The 17,033-nt window shown below is 39.2% G+C and overlaps 1 protein-coding gene across 6 annotated transcripts in view; it reads left to right on the top strand.

Annotated features, from left to right (window-relative positions):
* Window positions 1–17,033, top strand: part of AHCYL1 (adenosylhomocysteinase like 1) — a 40,486-nt gene that overhangs the window by 12,881 nt on the left and 10,572 nt on the right. For all 6 annotated transcript variants that reach the window (XM_081492811.1, XM_081492813.1, XM_081492812.1 and 3 more), the window contains exons 2-5: window positions 12,323–12,434; window positions 14,682–14,825; window positions 16,176–16,276; window positions 16,687–16,789. In XM_081492811.1, the coding sequence (XP_081348937.1) occupies window positions 12,344–12,434; window positions 14,682–14,825; window positions 16,176–16,276; window positions 16,687–16,789 (439 nt within the window). In that variant the 5' untranslated portion in view covers window positions 12,323–12,343. The remainder of the gene's footprint in view (window positions 1–12,322; window positions 12,435–14,681; window positions 14,826–16,175; window positions 16,277–16,686; window positions 16,790–17,033) is intronic.

The following is a 17,033-nucleotide window of genomic DNA, read 5'->3' as shown; positions in this document are numbered from 1 at the left end:
GCTTTTGAAGCTTTATAGTTAAAACCTGCTCTTCAGTTTTTGGAAAAATTCTATTCTTAAAAACCATATAGCCAAGGTTTTTTAATTTATTCATTAAATGAGTACTTTAAATAATGTCTGCCATGGATATGAAACCAAGATCCAATAATCACATATCATGTTATGTAAGTCCAGAATACTTCAATAAAATTAATAACCTTATAGGAACTTTTTATTACTTGTAGAGTTAGAGAAGTGGTACCAGAAAATGGGAAAGCATCAATGACAAAATGTATTTTTATCTAAAATTTTTATTGGGAGGTCCCCAAACTTATTATAGCTCATTTTGAATTGGGAAAATGCAACCTCACTTGGTCTTTCAGACATGTCACAAAGTACAAGGTGACTTGAGGTGCATGTTGTTTGAGTGGTATGCCACAGTTGCAAAAAGAACCTAGTAGAATGTTCTCAATTTAAGGACATGTTCTCTAATTACACCAAGTGTTGGTCTGTGAAAGAAAAGTTCTCCCATCACTATTCTACACAGGATAAATATTAACACTGATAAAATCCAAATTTAAAGTATATTCTCTTTTGCATGTTTCAAAGCATGGTCATACCTTATGAAAATAGCCAGCAGGTTTCCAAAGTGACACCCCAAAAATTATTATTCAGTTTTAACCATACCAAATTGAAAATCTCCTTGTATAAGTAAATAAATACAGGTGGAGTTTTAAAATTGCTCTTGATTCTGATGGTAAACTCTGGGGTCATTTCTTTATCCTAGTAAAGTGTCAGGATTGGGTCGCCTGTACATTTTCCTCCTCCCCACTCCATCCCCAAAAGATAGTTGGAAGTATATATCGGAGTGGAGCTTTTTGCTTCCACAGTGTTTGGGCTTAATTTGTCTCCTCACCCTTTCCAAGTCTAAGGAGTAGTATCTCTCAATGGCAATTCATAGGCAACTTTAAAATATTTTCTTTGCATTGTTTCACTTCTCCAAAATCAGTCTGGATTTTGGAACTGAAAAGTCTTTTCCCATCCCAAAGCTTACCATTTTCATCTGGTATTGTAAGTTCAGAAAGCATTAGTGCAATAGTGGAGTGTTCTGTAAACTAATCCTTTGAAAATAAAGGGAAAATTGCTGCTTCCCCTAGACTATTCCAAAAGAAGGATAATAGTACCATTTTTGGAGGGGTTTTTTTTGATGGGTTTTTTGGTTTGTTTGTTGCTTTTTACTCTTTGAGTTTTTGTTCTTGTTTTAATCTTAATGTTGGTAGCAGATTGCCTGGACCAAGGCACTTAACCACCATCCCTGTTCTGTTTTGTCATCTGTAAACGGTAGATCCAACAGTCAAAGGATTCCAAAATGTTTCGAAGATACAGATCCTCTATAAGAAAAATCTTAGTCACATGCCACTAATTTTGAAGCAGGTGCTTAAACTAGAAAGGCATAGAAATCCTGGCATTCAGAACTTTGGTTTTCACTATACTACTAAGTGTGAATTTCAAACTTCTAATCATATTTAAGTAAAAGTTCTAATTGAGTGCTCTCAGGTGGTTTTACTTGTTCTTTGTATGTCAAGATTTAAACAAAAATGGTGTGAAAAGACATTTAGATTAATGTTATTCTAGCAGTGTTACTGGTAATATTTGCTGAATAACTTTTCCTATGCAAAAGTTGATTTTGACTTTTCATTTACTATACAACCCAAAGCAAGAGACCTTTATCCTTGTGCATCTGTCTGCTTTACGCATTAGAAAATGGCTAGTCAGGAAGTCATAGGTAAGGAAAACCCAGATTTTTGTCTTCTGATCTGGGAGGCAGAGAGTGGAGGGGGATTGTACTGTATTCATTCTGGAGCAACAGGTAGCTCTTATGTTTCAGTAGCTCCAAAGAAGTTGCAGCCGACAGTTTCTTTCAGCCAGCTTGTTTCTTATAGGCTGTCATCAAGGTCATGATTTTAGGCTGAGATTTTTAACTAAAATTGAACATAAACACCTCAAGTTAGAAAGTCAAGAAGGATGGCAAATACTGCCTCTCTACAATGAAAAATACAAGTAGGTTTTTAATGTGACTGATTATCTTTGATAGATTCTTGTCCATGTATTAATGTCTCTACTCTCCCTCTAGAAGCTTAATATTATGTATTTTATTTTTAAGAGCTGGGAAACTGAAGCTTGTGCTGCTTATCTTTAAAGTGGTTTCACCTTGTCCATTGAACTTGAAAATCCCCAGTCTAACTACTGAATGGATTCTGAAAGGTCCCATTGACCCACTCATCTTTGGAAGCAATACCTGTTACTACATAGTTAGTATTTAATGTTAGGTCTTTAAAGTCAGATTATGTTATTTAATATTGAGTTTTGATGGCTTTTTCCTCTGTTGATGGGAAGCAGTGCTGCTGCTGCTAAGTCACTTCAGTCGTGTCCGACTCTGTGCGACCCCATAGATGGCAGCCCACCAGGCTCCCCCGTCCCTGGGATTCTCCAGGCAAGAATACTGGAGTGGGTTGCCATTTCCTTCTCCAATGCATGAAAGGGAAAAGTGAAAGTGAAGTCGCTCAGTCGTGTCCGACTCTTCGCGACCCCATGGACTGTAGCCTACCAGGCTTCTCCGTCCATGGGATTTTCCAGGCAAGAGTACTGGAGTGGGGTGCCGTTGCCTTCTCCGGATGGGAAGCAGTAGATGGTGACTAAAAAAAGTCTCATTAACCTTTGTTGAGTATTAGTCTAGGGTTCTGGAAGCTGATCCTTTTTAGACTCAGCTGCTACTTATTGGAAGTTACTTGTATTTCTTCCGCCATATCACAGGTGGGATTCATTCACTCAGGTGAATATATGAAGAGGATTTGTTTAAGTTTCTAACATGCTGTTGACTTTCAACTTTATTTAAGCTAGCCTTGCAAATCAAGGAAGGAAGAATTGTTGTAACAACTCCAATCTTGTTCCAACTTGATAGGCTAAGAAATTAAATTACATAGATGACATTTATTCAATCTATGTGGCTTTCCTTCCAAAATGCCACAGACTCCATCTTCCTTCTAGAGCTGTCCACCGATTACTTGCTTTCGGTGTTAACTTTTTTTTCTCATAGTGATTTGTTTGAAGAATACAGATTTGCCTAATTTGTAAGCAGTTGACAAGTTTTCATCTTAAAGAACATTCCAGCATACTTTGCAGTAAGGTTTGCCCATTTAACATCTTGTACATGCATGTGCGTGCTCAGTTATGTCCAACTCTTTGCAACCCCGTGGACTGTAGCCCATCAGGCTCCTCTGTCCCTGGGATTTTTCCCAACAAGAATACTTATGTAGATTGCCATTTCCTCCTCCAAGGATCTTCCCAACCCAGAAATTGAACCCACAACTCCTGCATTGCAGGCAGATTCTTTACCGTTTGAGCCATCAGGGAAGCCCCTAACATCTTGTGAGCTTCCCTTAAAATCAGTATTGGCACCAAAGAGCAAATTAAGGCTGATGACTTTTGATTACAACATATAAGGTTTGTATATGTAACCAGACTCGGTCTTTCCCAGCATTCAAGAATTATTGATTCTTGTACTCTGTGAACCAATACAAATGATTTCCAAGTGAAAAAAGAAAAAAGGTGCAGAATATTTTAGCATGCTACCTTTTCAGAAAAGGTAGAAAAAAGGAGAAGGAAAATAAGAATATAAATTCATGTTTGCTTTCCCTACCTCAAAAATGAACATAAGTATATACCAGAAACTAATGAAAGTAGAGGAGAGTGGAACAGAGTTGGGGGGATAGGAATGGAAATGAGATTTCCCTGAGTATATCTTTTAAATTTTTGAGATGTATTTCATATGTCAAAAATAAAATTAGAGAAGAAAAAGGAAACCTTAAAATTGTGTGTAAACAAACAAATGAACCTAACTACATATCTGGAAGATTACACAGTCACCTAGAAAAAAAGTACTTTGCTTATGCAATACTCTTTGTGAAATATACTCCTTTTTTGTATGAAATATATCCTAAGGACAAAAAGAACTTCAATGAAATATTGACCCTTCACTGCAAAGATTACTGTTAATAGTAATATAGTCTTGTAATTTTGAAATTATTTTATATGCATTATAGGCTAAAGCAAATAAATAGATATTTTATTGCTATTCAAAGTCAGGATTGTCACCAAAGAGAAACGATATAAATAGGAAAATTAGAAGTTTAAAAAATGAGTGTTAAATTTGAAATAGAAGTATTGATATGAATTCATGAGTAAAACCAAAAGATTAATTTCTCTCTGTACTGCAAGAACCTGGAAGCACTGACGCCTCTCATAGCAATGGGCAGACCTTGTATCCAGATTTTAGTTTCTAAATACCTTTTCCCTTTGAAAGAAGTGAGGGCTCCTTGGAGAAATGACTGATTCTAGATTGGAACCAGAGAAAGAACAAGATGAGCCTGATATACCTTATATCAGAAAGAGAGGAGTCATTTAAAGGCGATCATGTCAGAAGAAACGTCAGCTTAAAGGAAGCTCCTGCTGGCCCAGTTTGGGACAATTGGAGCGTTCAGTGCACTCATGCAATTGAGTGTAACATAGATAAATAAAAATGTGAATGACAAGTTAAAAAAAGAAAGAAGAAAAACTTTTCTTTGCAAAAGAATGCCAGCTAATATATGTGGAAGGAATGACAGAAATCACAGTTCTATAACCCCCCCCCAATATAACTGACTCAGGCAAGGATTATGAACAGATGGTAAAGTCACTAGGGAACAGGACATTCACAGGATGACAAGGATCACCGCACAAATTAACCTTTGCTTGCAAAGGAGAAAATAGTCCTTTCAAAGACTGATGTTAATCACTTTAACCAAGGGTTCAAGTTAGTGTCCCTAATAGTGGAAAACCTGACTTTAGATGCCTCCTGATGTGCAAAGTAAAGTATATAACATCAGCTATGGAATATTCTTGCCAAATTTAATCTCTTTCTAATCCAACTTCAAAGCTGAACTTTCAGTTCACAGGCGGGAAACAATCTGAAAAATTCAAAATATGGAAAATTCTATAATGCAACTGACCTGGACTCTGGAGGAAAATTATGGGGGGGGGGGGCAGGGATGGAACTTGTTTAGATTAGCAGAGACCAAAAGAACCTAACAACCAAATGCATTTTGTGAACCTTGATTCCATCCTGGGATGGTAGAGTTGAGTTTGCAACTATGAAGGATATACTTGAGAAAAATTAATTTGAATACAGATTGAATATTTGATGATATGGAACTGTTAATGTTCTTAAGTATTATAGTGTTATAGTGGTTCTGCAGGAGAATAGCTTTGCTAGAAAGTATGCATGTGTGCATATAGAGAGAAAGAAATTTAATATGGAAAAGGAGAAGTTTCAGTCTAGACGGAGGGTATGCATGTCCTTTATATTAAATTTTTTATGTTGAAAATGATCATAATAAAGATAGACAAAGTGCAAGAGTGGTGATGGAGGGGTGCAGTGGTGGGGGTAGGGAGGAATTTTGGTGTATCTCTAAAGACATGGGTGTATCTCAGGAACCTAGATTTCTTCAGTCACCTATTACCCACCCCCCCAAAAAAATTAACCTGGAGTTAATTCAGTGTCAGGAGAAAAAGAATGACAGGCATGTTTTCATACAATATTGGTATTGATTGAAGATGAGAAACTAGGGACTGGCCAGGCAGATAGCTAAATACGCTTTGAAACATAGTCTGGGTGCATGTTATGTTCTATTGTAATTTGTGGTTTTCAGAAGATTAGGAAGCCTTTCCTCCTACTTGTTGCCATTTTTTAAACCTATTAATTTTACCTCTAGTTGGCAGTCAGAGACCTAGATCACTCATTTTCACTGGTGCACTTTTGGAGATAATATCAGTAGAAAGCCTATGAAATGCACAGTCTGGTATAAAGAGAGAGGGAGTAGCTTATAGGGTAAAACCACTCTTTGGCAGAGTTTTTCAAGCACTATGTTCCTTCCTTACATTTGGAAAAGGAAATGGCAACCCACTCCAGTATTCTTGCCTGGAAAATTCCATGGACAGAGGAGCCTGGCAGGCTACAGTCCATAGGGTTGCAGGGAGTCGGACATGACTGGATGACTTTCACTTCACTTACCATTTAAGTGACTCAACAGTGCGGGCCTTGGTGTTGCCTCACCCCTTGCTCCCAGCAATACTAAAGAAGGATCATGTTGAGTTCCATTTTGAAAGGCGTATTTCTTCTGACTGTAGAATTGGCTTCTGTGTGTGTGTGTGTGTGTGTGTGTGTGTGTAGAATTGGCTTCTGGGTGTGTGTGTGTGTTATATCCTATTACTGTTGAGACACAGAGCCAGGTGGAGTGGGGGAGGGGGATGTGTGCTGTAATTAGTCAGCTTGCCTACCCCCCTCCCTCTAGAAACTCAGGGCTCATCTGGGGAAACTGAGAGCTTAAGACAGGGAAGGAGGAGAGTGAGCAGCCAAAACCTACCAAGTCTCAGAAGACTGGTTTCTGCACCAGGAAATGGAAGAAATGACTAGAGGTGGCTCTGGATTTGACTGTGTGGCCTGAGATTGATTCCCTTGAGATAAGTTGTTTTCTGATATATCTGCAGGCTACAAGTTGAGAAAAGGATGTCCTTCATCTTTGGGAAATTTCTTTTGCCATTATAATTGCAAGTCTGAAAGATGTTCAGATTTATATAGTCCTTGTACCAAGAAGCTAGTATTTATTGATAACTGTTTCTTTGGATTCATTTGAAATGGGAATCAGACTGATCAGTGGTTAAGTATTAAGAACAGGTCTTGGACCTTTTTATACTGACAGCCATACTCTCTTCTTTTCCTCTGAGGGGGAAAAAAAGGCAGATGAGAGTAGTCTGTAGAAGAAAGAATAAATTAGCCAGGAGATGTGTGGGAAAAAAAGATTAGAAAAGATGTGATAGGAATCCTGGAAGGTGTTCTAGCATACTGCTTAATAATTGCCTTTGTTAAAATTTCTAGCTTCTGATAGTCACTTTTTTGCTCAGTTGCCAAGGGTTAACTAAGAGATGTGCTGACTGTAATTTCTAAACAGAAAAGATTGCACAGATAATATGCTAGGGACAGTGGGACATTATGTAAATTTGAGAATATCTCAGAAAACCAGTAGTGTACCAGAAAAGGTATATTGGCCCTTCAAATAATCCTCAGCAGTAAGGAAGACCAATCCCTCTGTTCACTTCCAAGCTATGCTTTCTTAATGATGTGTTTTCCTAATAATTGCTGTTTACCTTTGAGTCTAGTTCTTCACCCTTAGGAGGAAACCTTTCTGAGGAAATTAAAAACTATTAGATAGGCATGTGAAATAACAGCTTAATAATAAGTTGTCTAGCCTAACCTCTGGTTTTTGGAGGCCTCAGTTAAACAATATCCAGATTAGGCTGTGAAGACCACAGTATCTAGCATGTTCCTAAAGGAGCAATAAAATTCTATGATACAGCCATTTGTCATATGGCTTTGGGTGGTTATACTGTGGATCAGAACACATCTACAGATTGTAAGGGACCATATTTCCTTTCATAGCTCTTTCTTGTAATAGCACCGACTACTTAGTTGGTGCCTACTAGATGTGTTGACAATATAATACTCTGAGTGTTACCCTGATCACTGTCCATTGGCCATAGTGTCATAGCAGAATTCTTGTGGCCATTCATTCTCTGATTTAGGGGCTAGAAAGCAAAATCAGGTGGGACCTGGGAAGGAAGTGTAACTAAGCTATTTAAATATCTGAGCAGATAGACCATGTGTTTGTGGAGGTAAACTTCTCACTTCTAATGGTAAAAAAATATCAATTAGAATCAACTAAGGAATAGTATACAACTGTTTTTCTTCTCTGGAGTTGTTTTCAATTGCCTATGATTCCTTTTTCTTGCTAAGTTCTGTAGAGCAATTCTTAGCTCATTGTCACCAGACTTACCAGGAGATGGTGGTATATAATATCCCAATTTGTTTCTTCAGTAGAACTTTTCTTTACCATTCTCAGTATCACATAGATAAGAGTCATCTTTTAAAAAGTACTCTAAGACAGTTAGCATGTGAAATTGGCCTGACATTTAATTGAGTTTTTAAGGCACAGCAAGTAGACTTCCGTATTTGGATGTACTATTTGGAGAATGGGTCAGTCTGATATTTTAACCTTTCTCAGATGTGATTGATATTAGTTCAAGAATAGAGCACTGGTGGGTATTCCCTGGTGGTCCAGTGGTTAGGACTTGGTGCTTTCACTGCTGTGGATCCAGACTAAGTTCCTGGTCAGGGAACCAGGATCCTACAAGCCATGTGGCATAGCCAAAAATAAACCAAAAAAAAAAAAGGAACATTGATATGTTTGTTGTGTGTTTGCTGTTTATGGAGGTGAGTATCAAAACACAGAATAGTTCTTTAGCATAGGATTTTTTGGTTTTCAGATCCACTTTAGATTTCAACCTATCTTCTTTCCCCTCCCTTCCATCCCCATCCTACATCATATTTAGACCTAGCAGTCTTTACAGATCTAGATTTGAAGAAATATGAAAGCATACCAGTTAAAACTTAATAATGGTTAGAAGAAATCATAATAAATAGGAAGTAATGTAAACATAACAACTTTGTAGTCATTCTCTGTATTTTGTTTTCACCTAAATGACCATGTTTAGCTTAAATGGAGTGAGTCCAACCCAATTAGAAGGCTATTATTGAGATCTGGTTTCACTACAGAGAAAACTTGTGATATCTATAAATTGCTTTTGGCAGCACTGTCTGTATTTACAATGTGAAGGTGAATAACACTCCAGGCAGTACTTCACCACAGAAAAGACAGAGCTTCTTGCTGTGAAGACACCAAGTAGAGCTTGCAGGCCTGGTGGAATCTGGCAGAGAAGCTGTATTTCACAACAGCAACTGTTGATACAGGTTCTCTTCTGCAAGTCATTCAGGGTCGGAGAGAAGACAAAATTATCATGCATCTGTGTGTAGCTGAATTGTCTTACTTGTAAGCACTGAGATTATCAAAATGCTGCAAGAATAGACAGTAACCCATTCATGTCACGGCCTGAGTTAACTTTCTACCCACTTCAAAATATGGGCCATATTCATTATTTGAGAGTTGAGGTGCTGCAGTGATTAGTAAGCCCCTTGAAACAGTCTCGTATTTTTAGATGGGAAAGATTTTGCTAAGCTTTAGGCTGCCGATGAGCTGTATTAATACAAGGTGGGATTATGACTGTTAGTTCTTAGGTTGCCAAAGAAATACATTTCTATCTTGACACAGCAGGCTATCTCTGTTTTCTGTTTTAAAAACAGAAAAGGTTACTGCACTTCCCTCCCTCACCCTTCCAGCCCCAGGTAGGTGGTATCTAAGAATATATCCAGAACCTTTGGAAGTAAAAAGATGAACAGGAGAGGAAATTGTAACAGCCATTACAGGAGAGCAGCTTCCAAACAGGCTGCCTGTATCAGGAGCAGGAAAGCTGTTGGAGGAGGAGCTGCCTCTGCAGCATTGAATGGTGTTGATAGTCTCTTGACTGTGTGTTTTTTCTGCCACCAAAATAACTGCATATTGGGTTGAAAGTCATTACCTTGGTCCTGGATTAATCACTTTAGTAAAACTAGCTTTGCTGACTCTAGAAGTCATGTGAACAGGCAGTGGGAAATCCTATCTAGAAGGGCAGATGCTGACTAGTGGCCACTTCAGTAAGTGGGTTTGTTTGGGTTTGGAAAGGCAGTTGTGTTTTTGACATTTAAGCTATTTAAAGTTTTAGCACCTAAACTGAAAAAGCTGTTTCTTAAGATGCTTAAAGGTGCTTGTTAATTAAGTTCAAGTGTAGTATATGTAGTTTCACTCGAGTCTTTAGTATTTATTTTTGAAATTTGATTGGTTTGATCTTATAGAAGAAAGAAATTTGAAAGGCTCACTCATCCCACAGATAATTATTGAATGCTTTCTATGTGCAAGACTCTGGGCTAGGTGCCAAGAATGTAACACTCTTTCCCTTCCATGCCTTTAAGGATCTGTCCTTATACTTAAAAAAAAAAAGTCTGTGGACTTTGCCTCCTTTCTATTTCACAAAACAACCTAAAGAAAAACCACAAAATTTGATACCTGTGGCATCAGTATTATTGTTGTTCATTTGCTCACTCCTGTCCAACTCCTTGCAACTCCACGGACTGGAGCACACCAGTCTTCCCTGTTCTTCACCATCTCCCAGAGCTTACTCAAACTCATGTCCATTGAGTTGGTGATGCCATCCAACCATCTTCTCCTCTGTCGTCCCCTTCTCCTGCCTTCAATCTTTTCCAGCATCAAGGTCTTTTCCAGTGAGTTGGCTCTCACATCAGGTGGCCAAAGTATTGGAGCTTCAGCTTCAGCATCAGTTCTTTTAATGAATATTCAGGATTGATTTCCTTTAGGATTGACTGATTTGTTCTCCTTGCTGTCCAAGGGATTCTGAAGAGTCTTCTTTGGCACTCACTCAGCCTTCTTTATGGTCCAACTCTCACATCCATACATGATTACTGGAAAAACCATAGCTTTAACTATACGGACCTTTGTCGGCAAAGTAACATCAGCATGGTTTTTCCAATAGCCATGTATGGATGTGAGAGTTCGACCATAAAGAATGCTGAACGCCAAAGACATCAGTATTCTCTGCTTTGATTCTTGGTATAAAAACACAAATATTGATTCTCTTGATTACTGCTTCCTTACTTTTCCCTCCTAATTCAGTAATCACCTTGTTCATATTAGCTGCACATTTAAGCCTGACTTATACTGCCACCAGATGCTGCCCTAGCTGGAGGGTACCTGTGACAGGAGGGGAACCTTTAGCAGAGGTAAATAATGGACAGTTTACTAATGCTGGCTTCAAAATGCCTATAACCAGGCTGCCAGCATTATGGAGAGAAGATTTTCATCTGTTGTAAGTTACATTTCCAGTTGTTAGCTGAAAACTTAGCTTAATGAATTCTCCGTGGGAACCTTTTCAGATTTAGTCAGATTGTGAGGAGAAGCTTGAGTCAAGTTCTCAAACTTGAATTGTTTCTCAATTCAGAATCTCAAGTTCTGTTTTTCAGCTGAGGTTGAGGTTTATTTTACATTTCAAAGAAAGGGTTTATCAGTTTAAACAGGAATTCAGGAAGGTGTAAACGACTTAATAGAGTGTTTTCCTACACTTCAGAAACAGTCATGAATTTATCTACAAATAATTTTAATTGTAAGCTGTTTGCCATTTATTAAAGCCAGTCTTCCAAGTATCCTTCAACAGTTACCTTGTTCTGCTTTATTTCATATAAGAAAGTTTTAAACACAGAGTTTACCAAGTTATTCTTTTCTCTTTCCTTCAAATTAGTCGAAATTTATTATGGTGTGTGTTTTTACATTTTTATTAGGGCATTCTAGTATTTTACTGGATATAGCAGGTTCTGGTGTTATTCCATTGGCTTTGTGAAGGATAGTTATATGACTGGACTCTGGTTATTAGCACCCCCATGCCCATCACCATTTAAGGCATCTCTTCATAATTTTTTCAAGTAACAAAACCATTGCTAATTTCAGGATAAGATATACTACAAGAGAATATTCTGAAATAAAAAACAAGAAGAAGCCCTAAGAGATTATGCCTGCTTTTTGATAGAGTTATGAACAAGGGGGTTAAGAGTTTACTTTAATGTGTCAAGGTTATAAGAGGAAAGAAAACTATGGAATGTGAGAAAGAAGACCTGTAAAATTAGACAAATGCTGAACGAAGTTGGATCTTAAGTTTTCTCTCTCTGCTCCCCTTCTTCCCACCCAAATTCTGCTGAAACCTTTGAGAAGAGATAGTAATTGGCATTTTGGGAGGAGTCAGAGAATAGCTTCTGCCACCTTTATTTCTAGTGGAAGAATTGCTGATTTAGTAGGAGCCACGTGATAACATTAGGGCTTCTTTGATAGCTCAGTTGGTAAAGAATCCGCCTGCAATGCAGGAGACCCTGGTTCATTCAATTCCTGAGTAGGGAAGATCCGTTGGAGAAGGGATAGGCTACCCACTCCAATATTCTTGGGCTTCCCTTGTGGCTCAGCTGGTAGAGAATCTGCCTGCAGTGCGGGAGACTGGGTTCAGTCCTTCAGTTGGGAAGTTCCCCTGGAGAAGGGAAAGGCTACCCACTCCATTATTCTGGCCTGGAGAATTCCATGGACTGTAGTGCATGGGATCGCAAAGAGTCGGACACGATTGAGCCGCTCAACACGATTGAGCCGCTTTAACTTTCACTTGATAACATTAACTTTTAGGGGAGACATTGTATGGCCTTTAAAAATGAGACATTTCATAGAACCCTTGTTTTAAGTTTCAACTTTTCGTCTTCCTCTTATAGCAAATTCAGTTTGCTGATGACATGCAGGAGTTCACCAAATTCCCCACCAAGACTGGCCGACGATCTTTGTCTCGCTCTATCTCTCAGTCCTCCACTGACAGCTACAGTTCAGGTAGGTATGAACTCCTTGTTCTCTCTGATCTCTCTTCCCTGTTCCAGAGCCTTGAGCCACTGCTCTACCCAGTTCTCTTCACTTATCTAGGATCTGAAAATATCTCATGTCAGGACTGCCCATCTTTGTGCTAAAAGCTGATAACTAGCAGATGGCAATGGGAATGTTCCCAGCCAGGCTTGTAGCTGGGGAAACTTTTGTTGTCTTGAGACTTTCCTCCCCTGATGATTTCTGATTGTGGTTTGTGGCCAGTGCATGGTTGATAGTACTGGGCCGGATCCCATTCCCACGTTTATCTACCCACATTTAGAAGGGAGAGAATCATTTTGGCTGACAGAACTGGCCTTGAAAAAGAGGTATACTTTGGAAGCATAATTTCTAATTTCTTTAAGATATGCCCTGCCACCTATTTTTTTTCTTCCCTTTTAGCTGCATGAATCATCACAATAAAAATTGGTATTTCACTCTTTTTAGTTACTAGGCTACCCTTGATGTTGAAGTATCCTCCCATGTTAATCTCTGGAGTGGGAAAGAGTCCAATTTACATGGCTCCAGCTGTTTCTTTTCAGTTTTCCTCTCCTCTCTTAACCTTATATAAGTAATCTTTTTTTTTTTTTTCTGCTTTGAATTGTGCGGTTCTCAACTTTAGAGGAGGGTATTAGAAAATTACCGTGGAAAAGGATATAGAATCTTAGTTTGAGTACTGGAGGAAATGGGGCATATAATCCAACCCCCTCAATGTTCAACTTGAGGAAACATTGTTAAAAGATTAAAAGGCTTGCCCAAGGTCATAGATTGCTGTAAATGACAGCAAAGGAGTTTGTACCAAAAGCCATTTCTTTTCTTTTGCCAGAATCTTGTTTGCATTACATTATTAACTTAAGGACTGGGCTTGAGGTAGAAGGACTTTTAAAAAACAAACAAACAGTTTTTGAAAATTTTTTCTCTGCCCTGTGCCACTACACTGTGTCCCACCATGGACAGGATAGGCAGACAAGTACAAATGGTAGTGTATGTACATGGTTCAGTTGGAAAAGAAGTGAATATGCACACTCACTGTGGGCATGTGTGCAAGGAAAGTTCCAAATATAATGGCTGTCATAAATGAAAAAGTGTCTTGGAGTGAGATAGATACAAAAAGTGATAGATGACAAGCAGGCTGTTATAGCTAAGAAAGAAAAAATTTTGAAAGATTGAGTTATAAGAGAAAGAAAGTTGAGATGAGTGACAAAAGCATTAAGGAAGTTTTAAAGATCTTGATGGCCATGTTTTATGGGATCCTAGTAGAGCATTTTAAAAAGCTTAGTGATAGAGTTAAATTGTCCTAGTGAGTAGATAACCTTTAGTACTGTTTGTGCTAGCTGGACAGAGGAGGATGTGTATGTAGCACTCAGTGAGAGACCTGGTATACTGGCTGAGACAGTGATCAGGAAAATGGAAAAGAAGTGATTTGAGAGATAAAGAGTGATTATTATATATCTTCCTGCATATCTATCTGAAAGGACATTTTTTGCTTTTTGTGAGGCTGCTTTTATAAAGTTGAATATCTTGAGTGATCTCAGGGCTGGCAATAGAACCAGAGCTGCTTATCTTTTGTGTCATTTCTCTGTTCCTTGGTGCAACCTAGTGTAAAAATCTCTATAAGATTTTATAATAAAATATTATCTTATTGTTTTTATCCTTTTGCATTAATGATTCTCAGAGTTTGGTCCTCTAAACATCAATATCAGCAGCACGTGGGAACTTGTTTGAAATGTTAGCTCCTGGGTGCCACCTGAGACCTACTGAATGGGAATTTGTGGCAGTGGAACCTAGCCTTCTGTGTTTCAGTGAACCTTCCTTGTGATTCTGATAGATGCTTTAGATACTTTGAGAACTGGTGATCTATAGAAATAGCATTCCTTATATGCCCTAAATTACTCTTCCATTTTTGCCATGTGTGGTTCCAGTCCTAGTTGGGACCAAGTGCCCCATGAGCTGGTGTATATTTTGGGATCAATAGCTCCTTATCACAGGCACTGATGGCAAAGTTATCAGGGTGGGTAAAAGAGCCACAACACTGAAGGATCTACAGGAGTTTCATTCATACCATTTCTTAGCCCTGAAGTAGAACGGAGAGTGATGTAAAAGGTGGCTCCAATTAAGAGCGTTTGCTTAACTTAAATGAGAATCCTTTGGGGATTGCACTCTGTGGAGTTGGGGCCATTGAGGTTTTTCTTTCCTCATTTCTTTCTTTCCTGGCTTTAGCTGCATCCTACACAGATAGCTCTGATGATGAGGTTTCCCCCCGAGAAAAGCAGCAAACCAACTCCAAGGGCAGCAGCAATTTCTGTGTGAAGAACATCAAGCAGGCAGAATTTGGACGCCGGGAGATTGAGATTGCAGAGCAAGGTAAAGAAAAGGAGTGGGTCGGGGACCAGAAGCAACCCACTTGCTGGTCATCAGGATGCACAAACAATTTAAGGCTTGAAAGCTAACAAAAGTCTCCTGGGAAACTCCAGTATCCTTAACTTTTATATAAACAGCTCTCTCTGTATGGAGCTTGAGCCTCAGGATTCTTGTTCTTGTTCTCTCTGCTGCTTCCTGTTCTCAGCGTGTGGTAATTACACAGAGTAGTTTCTCTTTTCCTCCCCCATGACACAATATGCAGAGATCTGCTTGCAAAGTCAGCAAGTCCTGGATCAGTACATAGTGGTTAGTTCTGCGGGATCCTACCATCGCTGCCAATCTCAGAGACCCAGATTTCCCAGAAGTAGCAAATGTTGGGAGGGTTTTCAGCTAAGGATGTGGTGACCTAGGATCTCTTTTGGTCTTTGATCCTGAGTACCCTCTGCTGGATCAAGAGTAAAAATAATTTGACAATCAGTTAAATCTTGTTTCTCTACCCAGCCTCACTCAAAATAATGTCTCTTTACTTTTGTTGCTTTCACACTGGAGACATGTTCTATACTGGGCAAGAGTACAGAACTCAAAAAAACCGACGGAATAGGATTAGACAGCATAGAAAAACAGAAGCAAGTGGCTTCTGCTGATGCAAAGTCTTTCTTCCAGGTCTGATGATTTTACTATGTAGAAATCCATTAGCCAGTGACATAACTACTTCCTTCTTCTCCTAAATGAAGGATGACATTCACCTTCCACTTTTGAGAATTTGACTACATATAAGCCCTCTACGGGCTTCCCTGGTGGCTCAGATGGTGAAGAATCTGCCTGCAATGCAGGATACCTGGGTTTGATCCCTGGGTTGGGAAGATCCCCTGGAGAAGGGAATGGCTACCCACTCCAGTATTCTTGCCTGGGAAATCCCATGGACAGAAGACTGTGACAGGCTATAGTCCATGGGGTCACAAAGAGTCAGACACAGCTGAGTGACTTACACTTTCACTTTTCACTTTCAAGCCCTCTACATATAAGGCTGAAACAGAGGAAGAGAGAAATTCCAGGTGGTTAGATGACAACTCCCTGCTCTTGTTCTCCAGTTGAAGCTCTCAGACATCAAATAAATATGCTTAGAGGGAATTCCCTGGTGGTCCAGTGGTTAGGACTCTGTACTCTCACTGACAAGGGCCCAGGCTCAGTCCCTGATTGGGGAACTAAAGTTCCACAAGCTGTGTGGCAAGGCCAAAAAAAAAAATGGTTTTTCTCCCTTACCTCACCATATCTCAGCCCTAGATGTTGCTGGAGCAGACATTAATGATCTCACTAGTGCAGACCTAGCTCAAATCCTCTGTTCTTTCACAGACATGTCTGCTCTGATTTCACTCAGGAAACGTGCTCAGGGGGAGAAGCCCTTGGCTGGCGCTAAAATAGTGGGCTGCACACACATCACAGCCCAGACAGCGGTGAGTCTGTTGGGAGAAGATGATGGACTTCTGGTGGTGGGTTGAGGGGGGGGCGCGGTGATTTTTTATACTTGCTTTTCCTTCCCTATCTAACCTCCAAATGCTAACTATTAACAGAACCTTCCAGTTACATTATAACGGGGTTTTCTACTTTGATTGTATAACTTACTTTTAACAAACCTGCCTTAGGGAGGTCTAGATTTGCAAAATATTAAAGCTATAAATATGTTATTAAGATTACCTATTTTGGGTAAAAGTAGATTCCCGGTGTATTGAGTAGTGGATTACACCCTTTTGTTACTTCCCAGTGTTGCACCTGTTGCCGCTGAGTTCCTAGGTATTGTTCTCTTAATCAACACTCCTGTCTGGCCCTCGTCTTTCTCACTTTGTCTCTTTATACATCTACGTAGGTGTTGATTGAGACACTCTGTGCCCTGGGGGCTCAGTGCCGTTGGTCTGCCTGCAACATCTACTCCACTCAGAATGAGGTGGCTGCAGCACTGGCTGAGGCCGGTAAGTTCAGCTTTTTTTCACTGACTTTACCTCAAAGTAAATATCCAAACATAATTTTTACATACCAGAATTATCTTTACTGTCATGTATGTCTAGGAGCTACAGAATGTAGAGGATAATAAAAAATGTCAAAAGGAAGGAAATGGACAGTGAAGATCCAGATCCATAATGGAACATTATATAGTCATTTAAAATGATCTTTGTACACATTCACTTTTTAAAAAAGTGATCTTTGTAAAGAATG

The sequence above is a fragment of the Giraffa tippelskirchi genome, chromosome 5, assembly GCF_054371585.1.
Source record: "Giraffa tippelskirchi isolate mGirTip1 chromosome 5, T2T-mGirTip1v1.2.pri, whole genome shotgun sequence".
NCBI lineage: Eukaryota > Metazoa > Chordata > Mammalia > Artiodactyla > Giraffidae > Giraffa > Giraffa tippelskirchi.
Note: the sequence above shows the minus strand (reverse complement) of the source record. Positions and strands in the feature narration are given on the sequence as shown.